The sequence below is a fragment of the Musca domestica genome, unplaced genomic scaffold (assembly GCF_030504385.1).
Source record: "Musca domestica strain aabys unplaced genomic scaffold, Musca_domestica.polishedcontigs.V.1.1 6, whole genome shotgun sequence".
Taxonomy (NCBI): domain Eukaryota; kingdom Metazoa; phylum Arthropoda; class Insecta; order Diptera; family Muscidae; genus Musca; species Musca domestica.
This window is the reverse complement of record NW_026712363.1, coordinates 12,373,889-12,401,727: the sequence shown is the minus strand read 5'-3', so window position 1 is coordinate 12,401,727 and position 27,839 is coordinate 12,373,889. Positions and strand designations below refer to the sequence as shown.

At 30.5% G+C, this 27,839-nt stretch overlaps 1 protein-coding gene and 2 long non-coding RNA genes across 4 annotated transcripts; 1 reads left to right on the top strand and 2 right to left on the bottom strand.

The window, feature by feature from the left end:
- Window positions 1–75: 75 nt before the first annotated feature.
- On the bottom strand, window positions 76–27,586 carry LOC101894250 (protein phosphatase 1 regulatory subunit 3C). Of its 2 annotated transcripts, XM_059129136.1 has the most exons (5): window positions 26,703–27,585; window positions 22,761–23,281; window positions 13,620–14,000; window positions 3,069–3,272; window positions 76–2,995 (listed from the first exon to the last, which is right to left on the bottom strand). In XM_059129136.1, exons 2-5 carry the CDS (start codon window positions 22,844–22,846, stop codon window positions 2,482–2,484), a joined length of 1,185 nt encoding a protein of 394 aa, XP_058985119.1. In that variant the 5' UTR covers window positions 22,847–23,281; window positions 26,703–27,585; the 3' UTR covers window positions 76–2,481. The 2 variants fall into 2 exon arrangements, with proteins under 2 accessions (XP_058985119.1, XP_058985120.1); XM_059129137.1 differs by lacking the exon at window positions 22,761–23,281 and having other exon boundaries at window positions 26,703–27,586.
- LOC131805663 (uncharacterized) lies at window positions 12,134–13,085 on the top strand. Its single transcript, XR_009343757.1, has 2 exons — window positions 12,134–12,699; window positions 12,773–13,085. It is a non-coding gene; the product is annotated as an uncharacterized LOC131805663 (long non-coding RNA).
- LOC131805662 (uncharacterized) lies at window positions 12,723–13,591 on the bottom strand. The gene is made up of 2 exons (XR_009343756.1): window positions 13,044–13,591; window positions 12,723–12,988 (listed from the first exon to the last, which is right to left on the bottom strand). It is a non-coding gene; the product is annotated as an uncharacterized LOC131805662 (long non-coding RNA).
- Window positions 27,587–27,839: the final 253 nt, after the last annotated feature.

Here is a 27,839-nt window from a genome sequence, read left to right as displayed (position 1 = left end):
GCCTATATTTTTTTCCAAAAGTATAGAAAATGTCTTCTCTGTCATAAGTATTAGGGAAATGAAAATACACTTTCATTAAAAAATATATATCATTTATTGCTTTGTTTATTTGAAAACCCTATTTTAATGTGTATATAATATATGGCATTAAAATGAAAAATATGATGTATATTAAAATAATAGCATTAAACGTCCTCGAAAATCGACTGTTCACAGGAAAGGACGTACAGTTCGTATATTAAAATATAATTATTAAAAAAAAGTATAAAGAACAGCTATGGCTTGTTGGATACAACTAAAAAACGCTTAGAACTAAATATTACACAGGAAATTATTAAAACTATGTGTATTTGCAAATCATGTTTTATTTTATTGTTTATTTACAAACTATGTAAAGACTTATGATCAATATTACAAAAAAATACCCAAAATTTTCGTAAAATAAAAAAAACTCATTGTAAATAAAACATATAAGGCAAAATTAAAAACACAATCAAACGTTATTACTTTTTCTTGAGAATTTGTTGGGGTAAATTTTTTTACGAGAAATAAACAAAAACGCAAACATAAAGGATAATTGACAATTATTGTGGGATATATTTTTTTGTTTCTTTTCATCAATAACAATTTCAGTCTTTTAAGTTGCAGGATTTCTAGTTTTTTTTTTGTTTTGATGATTATTAATAAAAAAAAGTTGTAAAATATACATATAAAATAATGGTTAAAACGTTTCTTGTTTATTATAAGGCCACATATTCGAAGAATTCTAGAAATTTTGTTAGAGTCATTTTATAATCTTTTTTGGATGGTATTGAAAAAAGAAACAAAAAAATTAAATAAAAAGCAAAACAAGCAAACAAAACGTTACATATAAACAATTTAAACTTGAAGCCATTTTTATATATATGTGTAAAAATATATAACCATAATGGTTTAAAATCGATAAATATTTTTTCCATAGAGGATATTTGTTTTTCCATCAAACATTGAGGGGCATCGAAAGATTGTAGTTAATTTCTCTGGGTTTGATTTAAATTCATGAGTCATATCAAAAGTAGTAGTTAGTTATAGTTTTAAAGTATTTTTGTTCCTTTTTTTTTTTGGGAGAGATTTTGTTTGGGCCATTTCAAGGGGATTTTCATGAACAATAAACATTTCAGATACTGCAGAAATGTTTAGTATTTATTCACGATTCGATTTTCCCCTATTTGCAGTCACAAGACAGACTGTGCGACTTCCAGTGTATAAATATTTATAATGTGCTTATTTGTATTTAGTTTTTTAAGCTCATTATACAACTCAATATTGATTTGAGATGATTGCAAATTCTGCATAATTTGAATTGATGTTGAGTAGATCTCCGAAACAAATGTAAGTATAGATTCATATTTCTACCTTGGCTAATTTAAAATTAAAACAAAATTATATATATATAGACTTTAATGATCAACATTTTGACAATAATCATTTAGTTTTAATGTGTAATTTTCATTCGGGGAACTTTTTAGCCAATATAAAATGCTTGTTCGTACACGAACACAACAAATCAAATTCATTTGTTAAAATCTCATTAACCCTATCTTGTATTGATAAAAATTGTGATTTTTAGTAAATCAATAGAAGTGGTGTATATGTTTGCGATTGGAGAGCAATAACTTTTAGCAATATCATAATTTATCTATATCTTGAAGTCTTAATTTTATGAATATGCTCAAAATTTGAACATAATATACACCATATAGATTTTGCTCACTTTGTATTCAATGTTCATATGTGACAAATCTTAAGCTCTGTTTAGAAAGTCTTCTTTTAAAAGTCACTGATTTGAATTTGGAAAATTTACATTTTCAAAATTAAAAGAGATCCATAAGATACATAACGAAAAATACACATGAACACTTTACAAAGACATATCCAAATTCAAAACAGGACAGGAGATCATTAGCAAACATCAATTCACATTTCACAAGTTTAAAATCCATGAGATTTCGTTAATCTCATGACTTAAACAAAATAGTTTTTTTAATTCTTTTTTTTTGTAATTTAGGCATGATGTTCCGAGGAACAATGCAAGCTGAAGAGAACTTTACCTTTGTTTCTCTTTCAATTTGTTATTATCAGTATTATTTGATCTTAGTTGTATTTTTGAAGGGCATTTTCCTCAGTTACTTTCTATGTTTTACAAAAACACTATGAGGACCTCAATATTTTGCATTCCCTTTTGATATTCTTCTTCTTCTTGGTGCCAATGTCCCTTCATCTTTCGAATAAAGTTAATTTTTACATACAAAATAACCCTATTTCTATATAGTTTATGCTTTCAAAAAAAGGGAACAATTTTAAAGCTCTCTGGGGGGTTTTTGAAGTTTAGCTCTGCAGCCCAATTGTTTGAAAGCTGCAAAGCCTTTGCTGTACAAGTTTATAAATATTCTAAACCTTGTTTCATGATCCTGCTCATGGTCATCCATCACATCTGCAATTCTACCAATAAGGACTGGGCTCTTGTTGCCAATTTTGCGTTGAATCAGAATTTTTATTTGCCAAAGCCGCACTCAGTGCTGATCTCACTTGACTCTGGCAAGATGCGGAGTTGCGCATGGCAGATGATGTGTTGTTCTTTTCATATGGCGACAAGGCATTATAATAGAAGGGCGAGCGTTTGGTGATGGTATAGTTTTTGCCACCATTATTATCCCAATATTCCTGGCCATCAGCACGATAGCATATGCAGAATTCCAAGCGTTTGGATGATGGTGGAAGGGTAATTTTGAATGAGAATGTATCGAATACCACATGGGCACATGTGGCAGGACCGTAAGCTCTATTATAGGTGCAAAAGATGTCCTGTTGGCTCTTCCAATCATCCCAAGTAACACGTACAACTACCTCTTTGGCAAAGGATATGTTCTTAACCTTTACGGTGCCAACCACAATTGATTCCTCGTCTTTGACAATAACATTTTCAAGTGAAACAAAATCACGTTCAATGGTTTGTCTGAAAAAAGAAAACATGACAAAAATAACAAATGAAACGAAAGATTTCGCACAAATGGATCAATGAGACTTACCTAAAGACCAAGTAATCGGAGGCAGGTTGTTTAAAGTCAACAGTCCACTGATCGGCAGGATGGGGTGTAACCAAACCTTGTGTAATCTGTTCCAAGAATTTCATACTCCAGTATGGAGGGACATTTGAAGGTTCAGACATTACACGGATTTGTGTCAAAGAAAGGCCTTCATCATCGGCAAATATCACTTTTTTACGTTGATGGCTAAAATAGAAGAAACATAAAACATAATTATTAATTATTGACTAATGAAAAATGTATAATAAATACATTAGGTGCTATAATTAAAGCCAAATAAATTATGAGGTTGTAGTTTATCAAGACAGATTATTGTAGTGTGAAGGTAGTCTTATTTAGACAAATGTGATGTTTACACCGAATCTGTTTTATGTGTAATTTAAAATGTCAATATTTTTAAATGTTTTCTTTTCCAAATTCGCGCAAAATAAGATTTATTGTACAACAGAGTATTTTGTTTGCAAATAATTTCTATAACATATATTTTTGAAGGATTATAATAGCTTTCTAATTGTGAGCTCTCTGAGGCGTATGTTTTTGAAGCTTACTAAATATATAAGCGTAAATGTTATTTATTTTACATCTATTGCATATTTGTGATGATTTTTCGAAAAAAAAAAAAATATTTGAACTCGTATTGCGAATAACTTTCGGAACTTTAACCCTTAACTACAGATGACCGGTATTTTTTACCGGTAAGCATTTACGATTTTTCAATTTCGGGGATAACTGAATATATTTTGCTTTAAAAAAAACTTGTGCGGTTTTATTAAAGTAAATAGTTTTAAAACTTTTTTAAGATCTTGATATACAAAAAATATATAAGAGACATATATTAAACAAATTTTTCAATTGTTTTACAGAAATTTTATGTGTTTTATATAACCGGTAAAAATTACAGGTGGTCTGTACTAACGTTCGAATAATTTGACGTCTGTAGTTAAGGGTTGATAGGGATTTTTAAAAATACTTCTAAAAACCGTAAGATAATTCTGCCATTTAGAATTCCTTGCGCGTGTTTTAAACAATTTGCGTTTTAAAAATTCCTCAAGTGGTTGCAGAGTAATGAAACCCCATACCCCAAAAAGAAGAACAACAGAAAATCTGTTCATTGACATCCGATTTCAATTATCTGCATACATACATTGTTCATTTTGCTGAGCTTGATGCTTTCATCACAAATGGCCCTGACCAGCATGTAAGATTTTTCAGTTGTTCGGAGATTTGATTTTGCTTTTCGCTAAGGTGATAAGGTGAATTGTATTTGGCGCCAGAGATGGTGTGTCGTATCAACGCCTTCGATATAAATTCATAAAAAGTAAGTAAATATGTTAGGATTTATTTTTATTTGATTTGTTGTCTGCCAAGAATTTAATTTGGCAAATTTAAATTGAACGCCATAGCGGGCGGCGACATTTTGTTTCTTCCAATAAAATTTCAATTTGTAAATTCTTCTGTTTGTTTTGTGTGTGTCAGGTGGCGATTGGCAAGTGTTTTGCAATGTTAAAATACCTATTGTTTTGATCATTGATGGCAATGAATGTATGAAGGCGATTGAAAATTAAGGAATGGTATACTTTTTGTTTAAATCGAGCTTCAAAGATTTAAATTTGAAAATATACGTCGAATTTATTGTGTCTGATATGATGTGTAATAACCCCTAACCACACGCTAATTTATTAACTAATTGTGTTTTTAACACCCATAGATTTTAAAAGTCTGGATTCCCCAACATAAATTAAGCCAATACCTTTTTTTATTTTGTCAGATCATTAAAATGTAGATTTTTTATAACGCGTTTGTAAGAAATCAAGTCGAGTAGCTGAGAATGCAATTTCGAAGAAATATTCATAATGTTCATATCAGTTTTTTATCCTTACTAATAAATTATCTTTTTTTCTTTGTATTGGCACCAATTGTTTTAATTATATACAAAAAATGTCCATTAAATTTTATAAATTATATCGAAATTCAAACGATTTGATGGTTCCACTGTAAAAACAAAATAAAATCGTTTGCAATGGCATTTTTGTGTTTATTTTCGTACGCCATAAAAACCTCGAAATATGTAAATACGCCTACGTAATGTCTGGTAAAAAAATTATTTTTCTTTTTTTGAGAAAAAGAGATCGTTAAAAAGAAAACAACATGGGTGGAAGACCACCACGTCCAAATAATTATTAATGCATATGTGATAGAAATTTTAAAAAATAACAAACTTTGTCCTTTTGTCTTTTGTAAAAGCCGGTTAAAGGAAAGTGTTTCTCGCAAAGTATTACAAAATCAGATGTGTAAAAAAAGCTCCCTATCTAAAAGCGTTTCTACAAGAATATGTGTGTTGGGTAATCTATTAATCTTTGATAAGCTTTTTATAAATTTGAAAAATAAAAAAAAAAATAATAATTCATAGATAAAATAACTTGTTTCTGCTCATGGCAACACATTTGCATTGCATATAAACATGTAGTAGCCAAGTCCTATTAAATTAAATTGTATTAATGTATTCAAAAAATCAAAACGGTGAGCTATTATAAACTCAAAATAATTTGTTAACGAAATATGTTAACTAAATAGAAATCGAATAACATTTATGTATGAAAATGTGAACATCTGTTTTTTAATATATTTTTTAATACCTATAGATTGCCAAACTAACCGCTGTAGTGTATGATATACAATTTGTAGTTTATTATTGATAGTTTAAAAAAATCAAAAAAAGATAAAATTAACATAGTAAAACCCGGAGCTTTTTACTAGTGTTCCTCCAGGTTTATGACATTTATGCTGTTTTGCTGTTATTGAGCTATCAACCGATCATAATTTAGAATGCTCATTGAAGCACCCATAGAAGATATTACCTATTTTTTGCATGAAATCGATGAAGTATACAGTTTAGATCCTACTTCTGAAATATTTTTTTTAATTTAATAAGTTTTTTCAAAATTTCTAAAGTCTTTGAAAACGAATACATGTCTTAGCCCCTGAGTTGTATTTTATATGTTTTGGTGGACCTGCTGTATATTAATATATGAAGGTAAGATTTTTACTAACTCTCCTATAAATTATTGTAAAACCTAAATTTTCAAATGCTTGTTAGCTCAATAGGGTTTCCGTTTAAAACAGAGCAATGGAAGTTTATCGGGTTGGATTTAAGCATCCGTTTTCAACATGTCACACGTGTTAAACCTTAATTTGTAAAATGCATTTTACAATTACAACCACCTACTTTAAAAACTGGTTAAAATATAAAATGTATTTTTTGAAAAAAAAATATCCTCATTTCAAATTTCACTGGGTAAATTAAATCGATTACCTAATATAATACTTTAATTATTTCTCTAATAATAATAAAAAATCTAGTAATATTTTAATCAGAAAAAAACCATTAAACGCCATTGGGAACCAGATATTAACTTCTCTTTAAAATTGTACCTTAAAGTACAACCAGTTGCAGAGATATTTTTATAACACTGATTATAAACTCTTTTACGTATGTATGTATATAAAACTTTTTGAATATTTAAACAGAAACTCGAAAAAAACAAATATACAAGAAAAAATCAAAAAATCGAATCGTTGCTGGGCGACAAGAGAAACAAAAAACCTGCTGCGTGTGAAATGTGCAACATGCACCAAGCGCGTGATCAGCACTCATAACACTCTCACACACTACATTGTAAGGTTAAATAACCAATATGTACATATGTTTGCTGCTCAAACATACTGAGCTCTCATTATGTGTGTTAGCGGAGACGGCGGGCACACTTTGTGGGGTCGTTAACATAAACATTGAAAATGTCTATTTTAGAGGTGATTTTCGAATCATAAAAGCGGTCATTGATGATAACAGAAAAAAAGGTAAACAAAACTTGTTGAGTCATTCAGTAAAGGTTTCATTTTTTAATTTTTATTTCAATTTGGGATATTTAAAAAAGAAATTGAAATTAGTTTTTTTCGAAACCAGTTTTATTTACATGCCTAAATTTTAATCTGCATTAAAAATTAGTTTGTAATGTGAGAAACTTATTTAAAATAAATTAAACACTGTACTGTTAGACTACGTTTACATTGATGCCGTTCATCGTAAACTAGGGCTTCCGTATCTTTTCCAATACAATTTTAACGTAGTATTAAAACAAAAACATGTCGAAAACATTATAAAAAATTTGTCCCATAACATTGTTTATAACTGTCTTTGGGATCGGTATGGTTTAAGGAACTACAAACATCCAATCCGTCATACAGCTGTTAGCCAAAACAGCTGTTCTTGCTTTTTATTTTGTTATGGTTAAAAATACCGATATATGTGTGTATGGAAGAAGGCGTTAAAATGCCTTTGTTTTCATGTTATCAACAAAAAAATGAAACGAATAGTATATTATCTTTTGAAAATGAAAATTTTCGGGAATTTTTACGAATTATAGAAGTAATCTAATCAATTCGAAATAAAAAACAATGTGTATGTGTTTGTTTGAATAGAAAACGAACAATATGGTGGGCGTTTGTTTTTTTAATTGAAAATTATAAATATGTTTTAAAATCATTCATAGCCACATTATGCATTTACTCCTACCATGGTCAAGGAAAACTCTGGATGTACCGTTAACTCAGATATCTTTAATTTTTGACTACTTTTTATTTTTAAATTTATTGAATGGATGACAATCGAACTAGAATTGCTAGTACGTAAAAGTTTTTCATACTTTAATAAATTTTTTTTTTTGCAATACTAGTAGATTCTTTTAGGTTCTGGAACAAAGCTAATGTTAATATATATGTTATTGCGTTTACACAAGACAAGTTGTCTTGAATCAAAATTGTATTTTACAATAACAAATTTGGTATTACAAACAAATTACAAATCAAATGAGATTTTACTTTTTTGTAATTTGCGGGACGCATATTGGCTGGTATTTTGTAAACACAGGGTTTGAAAATTCATGTTTGTAGCGTAAAACTATGGTCCGTTCTTATATATTTCCTTTATAGTCCACTTTTGTCATCCCTTACTTTAGGAAAGCTCCCCTTACTTAGGATAAAGCTCACATTATCGGGTTCTCATTATTACACATTTCCTTTAAAATATATGCATTTTTTACAGAGATATGGCAAGCTCTTTGTAAAAGTAACTGGTAGTGCATTTTTTCACAATGGCATCTTCATTTTAGTTTAAAAATAGGTAGTTGCATCGACACAGCTGCTGGAACAATGAACAAACAAACTGATTTTGGAATTGAAAATGTTGAATGAAAAATTATTGAAATTTGTTAAAATTGTTGAAAAATGCATATTATAACAGCGTTCTATTGGCGTCGCATAAAAAGACAATTAAAAATCTACTTATTTTTGATAAAACATTAAAAACATTTTGACATATCAATGTTCTCAAGCTTTGATGCATCTACCTATATTCTTCTACCATGGCTGCTTATGTATTCACATCTTTACACTCAATACATACATTTATTGCCCCCTTACACACATGCATAATTTCATATGAAAATAAAGTGATGAAACATTTTTTTACAGTTTCATCACAGATATTTCATGAAATTACTCGTGAGTGGAATCACACATTCCTACATTAATAATAACGTCTTCAATTGACACATAATGTGACCCTTACATAACATTTTATCTGCAATTTTATAACATAAAAAGTATTATTGCTTTGAATGAAAATGATTTTTGCTTTTGCAATAACTTAAAATTAATTAGATTTTGTTATTTCAACATCATAGATTTTTGTCATTATCATGCATACCAAAATAGAAAATAAATATTTTATGTATAAGCGAAAGTCATATGTTTTCATTACAATAATAACGTGAAGAACTCTACACAAAAAATCTTCCGCACTCTATCATATTGTGTACACGTTCGATTCACGTGATCAGCATAACACAAACAATTTCTCTAAGGGTTTTTTCTTCTTGTTTTGTCGTTAGTTTTATTTAAGTTGTATTTTGTTTTGTGACAAAAATACATTTATTTTTAAATATAAACTTTTTCTTTGGTAGTGGATACATACATACATATATATCGTAGACCGCTAGGCTGCCAAACTGGCCGGATTGTTAAAGAATATACGATAGAAAATAAATGAAATGAAAATGTGCTAGTGTTTATATTGCGCCAAAAGTTTTAATCTTGTCAAGTGTGATGTACGTCAGGAACTTTTTTTTTGGTAAAATGTCAATCGAATTTGCAATTGTAAACAAAACTAAATGAAAACACTAAAATAGCACGATTGTCGGCGTTATGCCAGATGCATAATCGATACTTTCAGATGTATTTGTATGTAGTTGAATGTTAAGAAGATTCAATGACGTCTATGTAAAATGTCAACAAATGTGGATGCATGGGACAAAATATCGTAATTAATAATGATAGGAATAATCATATCAGTATCTATTCACCAAAACAGTCAGTAAAGGTAATTGGTCTAATGAAAGCATACATTTAAATGATTGTGATTGGTCAATTCTCAGGGTTAACCCGGGTAGAGATTTTGTATGTAAACTTGTTATAAGACGAGTTTGATATTAGACAATATTGTATCGACTTTTAAATTAGATGGTAGCTTTCTGATGATTTAGCCAAGCCAAGCCAAGACTATTACTAGAAGTAGGAGTCTGTCATATAAAACGTTTAACAGAAACGAACTTCCGGACTGTATAGAAGAAAAATACGTTTACATACAAAATTTCTACCAGGGTTAATTCCAATAATTATCGTATGTTTTCCGTAGTCAAATTAATCGAAATTAATTAAAATTAATCGGAATACATGTAGTCGCATCGACACACCTGTTGGGACACTGAACTCTCAAACCAGTTTTGGAATTGAAAATGTTGAATGAATTATTATATGTTTGCTTATTGTTATTATTTGTAAAAATTGTTGTAAAACGCATGTCATAATAGAATCAGATTTGCGTCGTATAAGAAAACATATAAAATTCTACTTATTATTGGCAAAACATTTTAACATTTTTGACACATCAATTTTCGCAAGCGTTTATGGATCTACCTGTATTCTTCTATCATAGATATGATAGTGACATACAAATCTGGGTGAAGAGTATTAGAGTACCTTTACATATAAACCCTGACGCCGGGATAACCCCGATGACCAATCACAATGAATATGTTAAAATTATTGTGATTGATGACAATTATACAGGGTTAACACGAGTAACGTTTTTTTGGTAAATATGATATTCGTCTTGTGTAAAAGCTAGATAAAGACATATGACCACCGAAATGACTTAAAAGTACATATCATTTTAGATATTTTGTAATCTTCTAGCTATCTACACATAATCTTCATCATCATTAAACTTTGATCAGTCCGGAATAATCTTGATGATAATGTTTAACGTTAAGCTCTGTCTATGTTTACTTTCAAATAGTTTTGAAACGTTTAAAGAAACTTCCCCATCTTAAGTTTTTTGTTATGTAAAGTAAATATAAGTTGATGAATGGTACACTGGCACAGTTAAACAAATATTCAATATAACTTAACTAGCGGCCAAGTGTTGGTCTCGTGCTTCGCAAGGGGCTAGACAGTAAACAGAAATTGTCTGGAGGGTCTTACATTTTATGTTTGTACTTTATAAATGACACTTTTTAAAAAAATCCATTAGTAAAAATATACATTGTTCTATAAAGGGTTCACACTAACTGTGAAGTATTTCAGAGTAGCTTCTTTGTATTAAATAATTAATATGTAATTTTTAAATGTATTTGTTCGCTATTGATAGCTTGTATTTTTAGAATAAAACTAAGTGGTTTCATGACTAAAATAGTCGTATTACATTTAACATTTGTAATCTATAAAAGTGGATTTGCTGTTAATAAATGTGGTTATAGCGTAATTTGGTTCTATCAATTTAATATACGTAAATATACATTCATATATATTTAAATATGTTTGTTGTTTGACAACGAAATCAAAACTGGCGCCAATAATAAACTTGGCATTTTACAAACAAGCAGTTAATTCATAACTGCTTTAGAGGGTCGCTATTAAAATGTGAGATCAGATTTGAATTAAATAAGTTATTACATCCGTGTTTATGGTACGAATTAACTTCCTCTTTAAACTGGATTAGAAATGTTTTTTTTTTACTATAGACAAGCAGCGACTAAAAGTAAAGAAAAAACTCAAACATAAACAAACATCAGCTTATTGTCTTTTACATATCTCTCATGGTTCAAGAATTTAGGTAGTCGCATCAACACAGCCGCAGGGACAATAAACTTTCAAACCAATTTTGGAATTGAAATTTTTGAATGAAAAATTATTCAAATTTGTAAAAATTAATTGGCGTCGTATAGGAAAACATATAAAAATCTTCTTATTTTTAAAGAAACATTTAAAATTTTTTGACATATAAATGTTCCCAAGCGTTGATGCATTTACCTGTATTCTTCCACCATGATCTCTCTTCTCCATTACCGATTTGTGTTTTATGCGTTAATAAAACGTAGAAATGAATTAAATTGGGGTGATACATACTATGTGCGTTGTACTCAATTTATTCTTAAACGTTTTCAACACTTTTGTATACTGTCTCAGATATATGTGCCGCTTGGTTATATATGTAATTTGAACTTTTTTTTTAATAACCACAGACTGTGTATTATATTGGCATTACATGATTTCGTTATTATAAAATGATATCTCATTGTTAATATAATCGAATACATGTGTACAAATATCAATATCGATAGGCTTATGTATATACCGTGAGTTCACTAACATTGTAGGAAGGTTAGACAATTAAGAGTGATTAAGAGAGAGTACATGAACAGCTTGAAGTCTTCGCATGGAATATCTTGTAACATATCATAAAGGGATGCCAGAGACGTACTCAAATTCTGCCGCCGTTTCCCATTATAATTTGAAATTAATATGCCTAGCAATGATGCCAACACCTTTAATTCTCCAAAGAAAAAAACTTGCTATTGTTTGTCGATTACACTGAAATTATGTTTTAAAAATCAAATAATTTAGTATCAAAGATCTCTTATAGATCAATTGCCAATCTATATTACACCTTTTATTAAAGTCTATGTGTTTAAATTCGTCATCAAGGTTTACCCTGATAATTGTTCAATCACAATAAATTCGTCTATGGGAAATGTCGGTTGTATTCATTGTGTTTGGACACTAATTATCACGGGCAAAGATTTGGTATGAAAACGGGCTATTATCCATATAAACACCTTGTTCACATTAACGATCTTCAGAAACCTTAAATCACGTTTACATAAAAAATCTCTACCCTTGTAAACCCTAATTATTGACCAATAAATTTACAGCCAGTTCCACGATATCGAAAGAACACGTTCGCACAACTTTTACACGACAAACAGCTGATTTCCGTTCCACTAAAATCTATCAGAACGAAAATTTGCACGAAAATCAAAGCGAACGAAAACGTAAGCATTTCAGTGTAATTTTGCGTTCCACTATCTTTTTTCTTTCGTACGCATGCGAACACAAATGTCAAAATCAGTCACTTGTGTGTTTGCTATCGTATAATAACAATTAAGGAAAATTGTTTTAACATAAACATTGCTTGATTGAAAATGGAAACAGAAATGTAAGTTAAAATAATAAATGCAATTTAATATGTGAACAACAAATATATATTTTTTTTATTTTCTCAATTCCAGCACGAAAAAATCATCAACTACACAGCTGCGGGCACTAGTTGAGTAAATGGAGGAGAATCCTGTGTTCGCCAGAGGAATGCCAATTTTTGGAAGCAGCAGAAGAAGTTTTAAATCGGGGCGGACTTGGGTAGTTCTGCAACCGGGCACCCACTTCTCTTCCATCATATCCAAAAGAGCCCGAAAACTTCCTTCGACACACGAAAGTTGGCCACAAACCTAGAAAAAATCATTTTTTATTATTTCAAAAATGTAAAAATACAATCATACTTACTGGTTGTTAGGTACTTCAAATAAATTCGAAGCATCTCTTAAATGCCTCCGTGGCACATTTCGAACCTCCTCCATAAAAAATAGGGCTACGGAAATATTCTTTTTTTTATTTTCTAAGAGCACAAATAGTTTGAACACAATCACTAGAAATTTTATTTTGTTTGTTTATTTACAATTTGTTTGTTTACAACTGAAATGTCAGTTGAGACAGCACCACTGCTGCTTTTTCGCGTTTAAATTAGACATTTGACGCTTTTTTTGCTTTATTTCGCGATTAATTTTTACAAAAAAATATTTAGCAACACTGAATCACGTAAGGCTATGCGAAAGAAAGAACGAAAGTTAGTGGAACGCATTCTTATACGAAAGTGAGTGAGTAGCCTTCGTTCGCACAAATTTTCTTTCGAGATCGTGGAACAGGCTGTTAGTTATAGAAAACATACGGAAAATTTATTGTGATTTCTCAATTATCCGGGTTAATCTGGGTGGAGATTTTGTATGTAAACGTACTTTTAGAAATCTTCACATAAATATAAAATATATATTTATCTCCTTTTTTAAACATTTTTCAACTTACCCATTATTTTCTGAACACTTGGTATCCGTATTGGTATCCTTATCTGTGACTTCAATCGATTCCGTTGAAGATTTATGTAGGCAGGATTTACGACGTAGACATGATTTCGGTGTCATCGGCAATGTTGGTGCCGAAGTCATGCGTTCAAGGCGACGACCCATTTCTGGCATGAAGCTTGTTATATTTGCCTTATATTGGGCGTTAGAGTTATTAGTATTACTATTAGATGTGGAATTTAAGCGATTATTATCGTTAGACGATGTACCACCAAAATTAGGACTAGCTACACGTTGCTGGGCGTTATTAACCATAGCCTTTGAGGCCAATGTTATAACTGGAGGGCGGCAATAACGTGATGCACGGTTATGCTCATCATTACAACTGCAATGGAAAAAAGAAAATATATACAAAATTAAAAATGTTGTAGAAGTATGGCAAACTAGTAGCTTTAGAACTTATCTACCATGGTAGAAGAATAGAGGATGATGCATCAACGCAAATTTTTTAAAATGTTTTGTAAAAAATAAGTAGATTTTTATATGTTTTCTTATACGACGCAAATCGTATTTTCAACAATTTTTACAAATTTCAATATTCAATAATCAATACATTTTCACTTCCAAAATCGGTTTGAAAGTTCATTATCCTAGCAGCTGTGTCGATGCGACTACCTGTCTACCATGTTATCTGATAAAGTGGGCTGAAGCTACGTTTATACTACATGATCTAACAGAATTATCTACTCTAGTATAAACTTTCTCTCCGAATTAGTAATATTGTAGAACTATCGATATTTTTATTAATAAAATATATTTCAAAGCAAGTCTTTTTGCTAGTGCATGTGCTCTTAATAATTTCAAGAGTATATATAAATGTTCACTAGGCGTTTATATGTGCCAACTTTTACTACCCACTCTAATATCTACAATAAAACAAATTGAGGTCATGTTTTATTAGTAATATGCCTATTTATTGGTTCTTTATGTTGCTAGGTGATAGTCATTTCTACGAATTTGTTTGATTAAATAACTTTGTTTATAGAGAATTTCAAATTTAGTCACACGTTATGTAGAGAAATGCCAAGTCAGGGCACACAGCTGAGATGGTAAATATTTGGAGCAATGGGATAGTGGAAAAATTTTGCGCACAAAACAGGAACAGGTCAAAATGAGCGCTAACGGGAAGGTTTCATTACATTTTTACCCGTGGTAACCGTGATAATTAACCTGTAACAATAAATGTGACGTATGTTTTACATGGTCAAATTTATTGTGATTGATCAATTATAAAAGTTACCACGGATAAAGATATATATATAATAAATCGTGTGGATTCAGCTGTCACGTCTAAACATGTTGATATAAATGTAAGCAACATTTATTATTTAGATTGGGAACATTATCAGGGTTTATTTTGATAGGATATGTCAAAATGATTCTTGTATTCAGATTAGTAGTTATTGTCCCGATTAAAAGTATTTTCACTTTTTAAGCAAAATATTCCCCATGTCGCAATTGACCCTGAAATGAATGCTCATGTAAATACCGTATTATTTTAATATAAAATATTTACATTGAAGAATAGAAAAAAGAAACAAAAGCATTTATATCTTTGTCTTCCATCTACGATGTGTCTACTATTTGGGACGTTTTTTAATTACCAGTCTATTATATATTTTAATATAAATGCCAACATTTAAAATATTTTAATGACAATTATGACCCTCAATCAGAATTTTCATATTATCTTTCAATGACATTACATACAACTGTGCTGAGGGTTGAACGCCACGGTCAATGCTAAACATTGTCTATATATTGTTATTTTTAGAAAATATCTTCCGAGTTTTGCGAAAAATAAATGAAATAACAAAATGTTAAATTCCAATGGATACATATGCGATTTTTCATAGTAGCTTAAGTCAAATTGAAAATTAAATGGTAAAAGTGGTCGGTTTTTCATAGTCTTATTTTTTATTTACGATAAAAAGCGAAATGAATGCCTGCCGCCAATTGTTCCTATAGCTAGCTTTAGGTAAAAATCATGGCCACCATAAGGTCGTCCTGTAAGCCCTGACAACTAAGTTTGCTGTCAAAAGAATAATTGTGAGTTGAAATTGAAAGAGAGACAAATCACAATAGTGTAAAAACTAACATGGTAAAATTAAGAAGGTAAAGTCATTTCAAATAAGCATATTCATCTCTGAATTTTCGGTAATTTACCCTGTAAAATTTCACTGCAAAAAAGTTAGGTTTCCATTTCTGATTTGTGTATTTACGACGAATTTATAAATATATATTTTGACAATGAGATATTGTCAAAGGAATAATTTTGAAAAAATTGTAAACATATGTTTGCATGACTTTACCTTTTTGATTCTACCATGAAAACTAAAAAAAAACTAAGTTTATGATCAAATCGTTTACAAAAGTAGTCTTTTTCTGTAGTTTTTTCAAAGACATAGAAGTGTAAAGATAGGACAAGACAGAGTCAAGATATGGTAACCCTGTGAAAATACCTCTGTTGTTACGATATCATAACAACATAGTTACCAATGTTAACTGATTTAAACCGCTAAGGCAATGTGCAAATTTTCGGAAAAGTCCATGGAATAGAATTTTGAAGTCAAAATTTTGGATTTTTCAAATTTTTATTTGTTATCCGTTTCTGTAATTGTGGTTTTTATATTAACATGTTACTGCCATGAGCAGTTACTCTATGTATTGTAGACACAAACCATTTCTCAAAATGCATTTTGTCTAGTCTTTACCATTTTAGGTCTTTGGTTTTTTTTTCTTATGTAGGATTTGGCAAAAACAAAGGGATTCTTCGATTCGCCAGCTTTATCAAATTCTAAAAATTAAGACCAGGTTTAAGTTGATTTATATGATGATCAGCTGATAGTTTTACATAATGATAGATACCCATTAAATACAATGGAAGTTTTATTTAAATACCTTGTTTGTTTGTTTACATAACATAACACTAAATAACGGAAGCAGGGCGGTACTCCCATTTGCTGGTCATTTAGACGAGCTGTCAAAACACTTAGTGTGATTGAAGTCATGGTATTAAAACTACAGTTAATAATAGACAGTAAACAAAAACGGAAACAAATTATGAAATTTTGTCTGATTTTGAAAATATGGAGTAACACATTTTTATTGTGCCATGAACGGAAATAAAAGTACATTTACTTGCAAATCTTTGTCCAGGGTTGTAGGGTTACAATGGAAAAGATACGTCTATGGAAAAAATATGACAATTGAAATCCACCCGATTTAGTAAGTGTAAACGTACTTTAAGACTATGTTCTCCTAATTTTTAAACTGATCATTCAATTCTTTTAAGAATTAAAAGTGACACCATATCCGGTGTTTTAGTGTATGTTCGCTGATATTTTTTTCCACTCGATTTGTGAGTGTAAACGTACTTTAAGACTATGTTCTCTTCATGGTAGAATAATATAGGTAGACGCGTCGACACAGCTGGTGGGACAATGAACTGTCAAACCAAGTTTGGAATTGAAAATGTTGAATGAAAAATTATTTAAATTTGTAAAAATTGTTGAAAAACGCGAATTATAATAGCCTCCGACTGACGTAGTATAAGAAAACATATAAAAATCTACTTATATTTGAAAAAAAAAATATATTTAAATATTTTTGGCATATCAATGCTCCCAAGCGTTGTGCATCTACCTGTATTCTTCTGCCATGGTTCTCTTCATGGTAAAGAGAAATGGAAAGGAACAAGGAACTCGAAATAATTATCGATAACTAATAATCGACTACACAGCAATGGTACATGAATACTAGGACTCCAAAAAAAAGAAGACATCAAGGTGGGTGCATCAACGCTTGGAAACATTGATATTCGAAAATGTTTTCTCAAAAATAAGTGGATTTTTATATTTTTTTCTTATACAACGACAATTGGAGGTGGTGGCATCTTTCAACAATTTTAACAAACCTAAATAATTTTTCATTCAAAATTTTGCATTTCAAAATTGGTTTGACAGTTTATTGTCTCAGCAGCTGTGTTGATGCGACTACCTGTATTCTTCTACCATGGTTTTCCTAATTTTTTAAACTTAGATTAAGATTGTTATTTTCTTTGGAGTATTTGTATACAAAACGCATTTGAGTAAAAGTACATTAGGCGTTTAAATATATGTTTACTGGATTTTTTGTTCTCTTTCTTCATAATTTATTCTTATTTCTATGTCATATAATAAATCAATAAAAACTTATAACATTTTATGATGTTTTTTATTTTCGCAAAATTAAACTTATTCAATTTTTCCCCAAAATTTCGAAACGAAAATAATACGTCAAGATCAAGGCAATTTGTATGTTAGCTTTCTTTTGTTTGCCACAACAGCAATCAGTGTCCCATATTTCTAGAAATAATGTTTATTATACCGATTGTCATCACTGGTTTGGCGATGATGATGATGACGACGACGACAATGATGATGATGATTGGTCTTATTTTAGCAACGCTGATGATGATTTTAACGTTGTCTGCATCTGACCCAATCATATGATTTAAGGGGAAATATAGAAATGCGCGTGTATAAACATAAGCGTATACGTAATTTGCTTACTCAAAATAAAAATATTTTCCATTAAATACAGCAGGACAAAAAATATCGGACTATACCGACTAGCAAAAGCTTTATGCTCAACATGCACTACGTGTTGAAAACTAAATTACTATTTAATTAAAATACGACACGTATTTGTAATTTGGCACTATAAATGACGCTATAAAATTATTTAATTAATAGTACGTTTACATACAATTAGTTTGATGCTATTAATCCCGATAATGTGATTGGCCAATTATCACGGTTTAACCGAATAATGATTTGTATATGAACGTAATTTAGAATGGTTGGAAAATTTCCAAAAAAAAAAAATGTTTAAAAAAACTAATTTTATTTGACATATGAATAATACGGTTCACATTTGATGTCAACAAGTTTTCCACGGAAGTCAAGTATTAAAAACCCAATATTTGAAATAAATTCCATCCATCTAATTAATCTTTTCCGCTTTTTAACTGGGTTTAAAAATGAGGAAAAACATCAAATAAATGAAAACAACTCTTTGCACCTAAGTTTGAATAACTCTGACAGAAAGCGAATTTTCTCCCCCATTGTACCATCGGAGGACCCAATTATTTTCATATATTTCTCTGTATAAAATATTTTGAAACGGTCCCTAAAAGCTTTTGGTTATTCTTGACCTTAAAATTTTAATACTAATACTATGTATATTGCAAAAACAAAATAAAATATATTTTCTGCGATTGGCACTTATTTAGACAAACAACGACCGGTTTGTTGTTTTTGGCCCAAAGAAGGATTTTGTGTTTTTGCATTAAATTTGCTATTGATGAACTTTCAGATAAATGTCGTAAAATACCATACATTTGAATTATGGCAATTTTGTTGAAAAAAAAAAACACAAATATTTTCGTATTTAGTGCCAACGGATATGACGTTAATAGACGATTTTTCATGAACAATAAATACTATTTATAAAATCAAAAGTTTTTCATGAAAATTAATTAGAAATTTGTATTATTTTCAATGCATCATCAAAATGTCTACATATTCGACAAGTGATTTCAATTTGTTTCCATATTATTGCCGACTGTTTAATGTATTTTTGGCAATAAACTTATTTTAATAAAACATATGATTATTATACCCTCCACCACACATAGTATGGGGGGCATATTAAGTTCGAAATTCCGTTTGTAACTCATCGAAATAATAATTTTAAACATAACAAAGTACATATATTCTTGATCAGCATAAAATTCTAAGACGATTTAGCCCTGTGCGCCCGTTTTTTGTAATCACGCAGGTCTTCGTACGCTATAATAACGATATAACGGTACGTCTGTATATTCGATATTTTGATGATTTTAGCTACATTATTCACCGATCTTTTTTTTCAAGTTTCGTATTTGAATATTGCAATGGCTTATGATAAAAGTTGCCTATGAAGGTCGACGTTTTCGTACAGACTCCAATATAACGGCTATATTCGTTATTTTTGAGATTTGTATAGAATTTTTAACAGATTTTATTTCTGTTGTTGCAATAGTCTGGCTTAATCCAATTTCTATACTACGGTATCCCGTAACATGTATGCCAATACTATTAATTTTTTTTATTTGAAAATTTCTAAATTCTTTCCAAATGGTGGAGGGTATTCAAACTTCGGCCCGGTCGAACTTACTGTTTTTTTACTTATTTTTTAAACTCAAATATGTTGGTACCTATAACTGTGAACATTAATGTTACGTTTACATTGAGTAATTTACGATGATAATAGGTGTGGCTGGTTACCCTAAAATTTGTAACAATTGCTGCAATTGTTACTGGAATTCTGTTAACACAAAAGCTCAAAGAGAGCGGTCCGAGAAAGAAAATTTGACACTTTACTGAGAGTGAGCAAATTATTGCCGGATAAATTTCTCATTGCCATAACTCTTCTTCTCCTTCCCAAGTTTTAGATTTGGCCAAACAATTTAAAAACATTGTTGTTTTGGAAATTGCAAGCCAATTTTTTGTTTTTCAACTCATTTCTAATTTTTGGGTCTTTCTTTTCATTTGATAGCGGACAAAGTGTTTTTTTTTTAAATCAGCTGATTGCTTGCAGGTTTTTGCAGGGATTCTCTCTGTTTACTTTTTTACAGTTTTCTTGCAAAAGAGAATAAAAATATCTAACTCTCTCAGAAAGAAGATGCTGGACAAGTCCTGCAGGAAAAGTAACTAGATAAATCTATTTAGTCTTTCCGTGAAGTAAAGAATTATCTTCCTGAATATCTGCACAAAGAACAAGTTTTGAAACCCTTAACTAAGAGTTCTATTGCTGCACATTGGATCAATTATAAAATTTTTGAAAATATGACAGAGCTATGAAATATCGGACCTTTTTTCAAACAAATTTACAATAATAGAATATTTAATGCGAATCATGCAAACGTGGCAAAGTCGTTTTTAACTGTTCAAAGGAAGTTGTGGAAAAGTACAAAAGCGCAATTACAATTGTTTTTTGTTCCCTAATCATCAAACGATGGATAATTGCCATTTAATTGTATTTGCATTGCATTTTGAGTTAAAGAAAGAAAAAAAGTTGTGGCTCCTTTATTTGCACTTAATTAAGTAGCTGTTTTGTACATTTTTTTTTTGTTGAAAATGTATTTAAAATATATTTATATGAATATGTGATTATGCATTTAATTTATAAAAAAGACGTTGTTTGTTGATAAGACAAGTCGTATCCGAACTATTTCGGCCGCTTATCTAAATATTTGTTATTTTTATAATAACTTGTGTCTGTTATTGTTGTGTCTACAGGAGTAAATTTTTTCCAACAAAAAATGAAATTTAAACAAAAGTGCATTTAAACATAGCTACACGTGCCTTGGGCAGTCAGAGAATATTTATTATTTAATGGATTTTTCGTCAAGATCAATTGACCTTAAGTGAAGGTAATTGAAATAAACAATCTGATTATATTGTGGATATTTTCAGTCAATATGAAAAAGAACTAGCTGTAATTGAAGAAATTTATTCAAAGTTGCTATCAGCGACATTTGGTATTTATTTAATAAAATAATTTGTGTCAATTCCATTAACATTTATTGATTTTTGAGAATTAGGCCCAAAACAGAATCAAAGTTAGATTTTTGTTGTGTGCTACGCGTTGCCAAAAAAAAATATAATAGAGCGATGTGTGTTACGCCATGACTTTTATATAATTTAAATTCTTGTGAGCCAATGAAAAACTATATAACAACGGCCCCAACGTTAATTCTGTTTTAGCTTTTAATAACGATCGAAAATCTTGAAGCTTGTGTAAACACGGTCTAACAAAAACAAGAATGACAAAAACACAAATTACTGTCAATTATTCAAGTCACCCAGACACACATTAAGTTACAAACATCTAATAAGAAAATAAACAAATTCCTGTTAAGCCTAAAACAGAATTGACAAAAAAGAAACAACAACATGACAAAAATGAAAACAACTATGAGCAATGATGTTGATTCTGTTTGGTCTCATAGTAGAAGAATACAGTTAGATGCATCAACGCTTGGGAACATTGGCATGTCAAAAATTTTTTAATTTTTCTTCAAAAAAAAGTAGATTTGTATATGTTTTTCCAATCGGAGGTTGTTATGATATGCATTTTTTAACAATTTTTACAAATTTGAATAATTTTTCATTTAATTTCAAATTAGGTTTGACAGTTAGTTGTCGCAGCAGTTGTCTCGATGCGACTACCTATATTCTTCTATCATGTTTGGTCTTGAGAATAAAGGTACGTTTACACACACCTCTACCCATGTTAACTCTGACCAATCTCAATGAATTTAATGTATTTTTTTATGGAGCCAGATTTATTGTGATTTGTCTATTATCAGGATTAACCCGGGTAAAGATTTTGTATGTAAACGTACTTTAACATTATTATCTGAAAACATTGTTTATTTTTAGAAAAAAAAAAATACTTTTTTATCTCAAATACACTCAACTTCTGTTTGGTCTCATAGTAGAAGAATACAGTTAGATGCATCAACGCTTGGGAACATTGGCATGTCAAAATTTTTTTAATTTTTCTTCAAAAAAAAGTAGATTTCTATATGTTTTTCCAATCGGAGGTTGTTATGATATGCATTTTTTAACAATTTTTACAAATTTGAATAATTTTTCATTTAATTTCAAATTAGGTTTGACAGTTAGTTGTCGCAGCAGTTGTCTCGATGCGACTACCTATATTCTTCTATCATGTTTGGTCTTGAGAATAAAGGTACGTTTACACACACCTCTACCCAGGTTAACTCTGATATTTGACCAATCTCAATGAATTTAATGTATTTTTTTATGGAGCCAGATTTATTGTGATTTGACTATTATCAGGTGTAACCCTGGTAAAGATTTTGTGTGTAAACGTACTTTAACATTATTATCTGAAAACATTGTTTATTTTTAGAAAAAAAAAATACTTTTTTATCTCAAATACACTCAACTATTTACAAAGATTCCACGAATGTTTACGAACATATCTGAAATGTTTACACTTATATGTTTTATGTTTCTGTTTTACTTACTTTAAACTTTGACGATTATTCATGAAGTCGGCTAAGAAACTGACCGGTGGACTATGACTAAAGATGGGTGGACTGTGGGAAATCATAGTGATGTTGTTTGTTTTTATGTCGTTATACGACGATGACCACGACTCGAAGCTAAACACTAACTTAATATAAGGTCTCTTAATCTTTTGCTCTCAACCAATTAGGCTGACGCGGTTGGGTAACCAAGCGCGTATTAGTGGCGATATTTGTCACAACAACAAATATTTAGTAGAAGATTAAAATATGTTGATGATATGTATTGTTGTTGTCGCCTTAGCAGCCTGAGATTTGATAATCACAGTAAACGCAGAAGAAACGACACACTAACCAAGAAATGATGTAGTTGTTGTTGTTTACGTTAAACCAGAGATGATTTGACGTTAAGTTCTTTTAATCACAGTTTGAAAATGCTTTTTTTATTTTGTTTTCTCTTCTTGAGTTGTTGTTGCTGTTCTTCTTCTTCTTTAAATAGTTACTATTTTTAGGTACCTTGCCTGCAAAGAGAAAACAATAACAAAAACAAAAGAAAAGAAGAGGTAATCATTTAGAATCGTATTTTAATAAACGATAACAATAACTACAAAATGTAAACAAAACAATTGATCAAAAAAAAAAAATCAAAATAAACAAGCTGGTGCGAATCAATGAAGGCATTTGTTTAGCCAATTTGAGTGTATAATAGGCGGCTACAATTATTTATACTTCAAAATGCTTAATTTACATAAAAAGTGTTGTGAGACAAACAAAGTCAGTGGTGAAAGTGATATATTGAGTAAGGTTATAATTATTGTAAAATTGTCATGAATGAAAATGGATTAGATAATAATATTGCACTAATTGTAATGCAATGAAGATTATTGAACTGATTGTCAATTTTTAAGTCTAAAACAGATGAACTTTCCATTAATTACGAATTTCGGCGTCAATGCGAAAATCTAGGGAAATAACAAAATTTCCTTGAGAAATTCCCATAGTACGGATAAATTATTTAATATGTCAAAATCAGGTGAAAATACTACAGAATTACCACCTTCAAATGATGACAAACCCATATTTTCTTAACAATGTTAAAGTAATAAAATTATTAGGCCATGGTAAAAGAATACCGGTAGTCGCAACGAAACATCTGCTGGGACAATGAACTGCCAAACCAATTTTGGAATTTAAGACTTTTAATGAAAAATTGTTCAAATTTGTAGGAATTGTTTATAAAAAAAATCTACTTATTTTTGAAAAATCATTTAAAATTTTTTGACATGTCAATGTTTTCAATCCCAGCTAGTCTTTTTCGAAATATTAAAATACATGGCGAGTTCTTAATAAAAAATTGAGAGTTCTTAAATTATAAAAGATAGAAAAAGCCAATAAAATTATTTTGCCTTTAGTAAGCCAAAATCAAAAACCTACATGAGACGGAAAAACTAAGAACCATGGTAGAAGACAATGAACTGTTGGCAATTTTGGAATTTTTAATGAAAAAATGTTCAAGTTTGTAAAAATTGTTTATAATAACCTCCGATTGATGTAGTATAAGAAAACATATAAAAATCTATTATATTTGAAAAAACATTTTAAATTTTTTGACATATCAATGTTCCCAAGCGTTGATGCATCTGTCTGTATTCTTCTACTATGCCAAGAACGTAGGCTATGAATATATTTACACCCAACATAGAACGCGTCATGAAATAGATAGTACTTTTGATTATATGTCATGTAAACGACATATTAGAGTAAAACGAGTAATTGAAATGAGTTCGATAAAAGTATGTAGAATTTGCACCCACCCACCTTGAAAAGGTGGTAAATATTCGTCGTAGACCCCATAAGGTATATATATTCATAATCAGCACACAATTCTAAGTTTATTTAACGATGTCCGTCTCTACGTCTATTGAATAACGATTCAGTCCACCAAATTTGACGTAGAGCTTCAAGACAATTTGTATTATATCTAGGATGGCTGGTATTGAAAATGAGATATATCGGTCCACGTTTTGGTATAGCCCTCATATAACAGTACCTCCCGATATTCGGCATTTTGATGGTTTTTGCCACATTTTTCCACGGATTTGTCTAAAAATTAGTATTTGCAGTTCGCAATGAGTTCTAGCTTTGGTGGCGGAACATAGTATATATAGGTCCGCGTTTTGGAACAGCCCCCATATAACGATACCCACCGTTATTCGGCATTTTGATAATCCTAGTCACATTTATGCTAGGAACACAATTGGAGCAAACGACGAATTTCGCCCTACGCGGCGACAAAATGAGCCGCGAAAATTCGTCGTATGGAACACAATACCGACGAAATTATAAAACAGCTGATGAAGTTGTTTACTTTTTGCTCATTTGTTGACTACAACGAATTATACAAGAACACACAATTCTTTACGTTCTCTATTATAATTTCACTTATGTCCATCTTCTCTATTATAAATTCACTGATATCCATCTTCACTCAGGCGCAAGTACACAAATAAATAAACAAATTAATTATGTTTTTTTTTATACGAGTAACAGATAGTAGAGTGACCATAATAAATTTTAAAGTAAAAAGTAACTTTATTTACTAAAACACATAAAATTCGTACAAGTATGGCCACCTTGTACTGTTTTGTTCGCCGGTCGCCGGCGTATGAAATAGAAATAAAGCTAATTGAGTTCGCGGCGACCGACGAAATTTTCGCCGGTGCCGTGATTGTGTGCACTTCCATATACACATATGTGTTTTATTTTTGACGACGAACATACGCCGCGAAAAAAACCGTCGTTCGCTCCAATTGTGTTCCTAGCATTACCCACGATATTGTTTCAAATTTGGTATTTAAGAAGATTTGGTAGATGACAATGCTTGAAGTATAAAATTGCCTATAAAGGTTCCCGTTTTGGTATGGTCAAATCAGAAATCAGAGATGGGAAACTGTTTTCTATTCAAAGAAATTTGACAAGGTGAACTACAGAATATATAGAGATAGAAAGTCTTATTTAAAATGACTTTACATTCGTAATTTTATCATGCAAGAAATATGACCAAGAAATTTCTTGCAAAATGAATTGAAATATCTTTTGAAAGTAAAAAATTATATATGATTGTTGAATAATAAAGATCACCTATTAATGCTAGCTGATCTATTAAAACTTCTAACAAATTTTCATTTTCCTCGAACAAGGACAATTAAAGGAGTTAAAGCAAAAGATTAAGTAATAAAGGTATAAGTACATAAGCCGCACTAAAATCCTGTCGTCGTTTTCCATTATCATTTGACATTAATATGCCTAGCCATGACTTCAAGCTTTATATGTACTCCCACCTTAAATCCACATCATGAAATTAAATAAATAATGTTTGAAAATCCAGATTTATATGTGAAGGTCTTTTTTTAATAATAAATGAACTTCAATGGACCTTGAGAAGTATCTGTGCGAAAAATTATTAAAACTTTGAAAAACTGTGGTTTGATTGCGAAAGATGTCATACATTGCTTTGGAATTATGCGCCGGCATTGTGAAGTTAAAATTATGCAGATTTAACCCTATCGCTGTGACAGTATCATACCGTACCCCCCTTTTAGTCATATGTAGTTTTATTAAGGCAATCAGCAGGTCAAGATTGGTGGGTGTTAAATGTTAAATAAAAAATTGAAAATAAATGGTCTCCGCAACAAATGGGTTAAAATATTTAAAGCCTAGCTTTGGGAATTCTAAACTCAAGTGTAAACGTTATATGGTTGTATGCTGTTTTATTGGATGACAATTTCAAAACACTGTGTTTGTGCATGCTTCGTGAATGTAAGGTGCTAATTAGCTATGCTGTGATTATGATAAGACTATTTAAATGGGAAATCTACAAAATCGAGGCGCATCATAGCAATATTTAAGAAGCGTTTCTTGTTTGCCCTCGGCGATACTAACCTTAAATCTTGTTACAAAACTAATGGACAATGTTTTCACTGGTGTTTATTATCAACTGGGTGATTTGGTTGACTGGCTGGCTTGTTGTGTGTCTGATTATTTTAAAAGAAATTCCTAGGCAATGGCAATGATGTTGATTATTATGTATTGTCGATTATAATAGGACTCTTCTTTTGCAGGAGGAACTGGTTTTCTTCTTGTGCGTGTTTTTCTTCTTCTTCTTTTTGGATTTATTTATGAATATTATCACAATATATAACACACTGGTGTTGCTAGCTGGTTTTTATTTTCCTGATTCAGCAATTTTTCTTTTTTTAGCTGATGTTTTCTTTAAATTTTCCTCTGAGCATGAGACTGGTGCGTGTTGTGTTTTAAAGGTTTTGATATTATTTGTCGACGCTGTGTTTTGTTGTTGTTAGTCTTTAGTGTTTTTTGGTTCATGCTTTTAGTTTTGTTTCTTATTTCTTTTGCTTTGAAATTCTCCAATAACCGGCGCTTATTTTTGAATTTAAATTCTTTAATTTCCCTCGATTTATTTATTTCTTACAATTTTTGTAATTAATGCCACGCGTAGAGGGAAACTGTGAGCACTCAATTAATTTTCACAAATTATGTCGGTTTTTTTCTCAAACCACAAGTTAACCGTTCGTTAACTACTCTCAATTATTAACTGGGTGTTGTTAATTAAAACGGCAAACAAAACATAAACAATTTTTGGACAACAAAAAAACAACGAAAGCGTATTTTTTGTCGCTTCAAACAAAAGTGTGTGGAAATAATCCAAAATGTCGCGCCGCGTTTCGGACTTTCAAATCTCGTACGACGTTATGCCTGGTTGGCGGTTCGACGACGAATGATCATTCCTTGTTGTTTGTCGCATAACAAAAGGTGTTGTTCGAACGAGTGAGCGTACAAGCGAGCTGGCTGAGCGACGAACGAGTATTCTACAACAAAATCGATAATGTATACAGACAACTCTCGAATGCGCTCAAAAATACAACAACATAAAACAATTATCAGTGGCTGGCGGTTCACAGGCAGGCACACAGCATTCACCACACATCGAGTGCCAGATCGGGCAGTATGCAGCAGCAGCAGTAGAATAATTAATACATACAGTGAGTACAGTAAGTGTGC

Bases quoted from the DNA above. Each gene is read 5' to 3' on its own strand.
- LOC101894250 (XM_059129136.1), bottom strand. From the start codon at position 22,846: ATGATTTCCCACAGTCCACCCATCTTTAGTCATAGTCCACCGGTCAGT. The intron at 3,273-13,619 runs GTAAGTTGAAAA...CTTCTATTTTAG, and splicing joins AAGTGTTCAGAAAATAATGG to CCATCAACGTAAAAAAGTGA. The intron at 2,996-3,068 runs GTAAGTCTCATT...TTCTTTTTTCAG, and splicing joins TCCGATTACTTGGTCTTTAG to ACAAACCATTGAACGTGATT.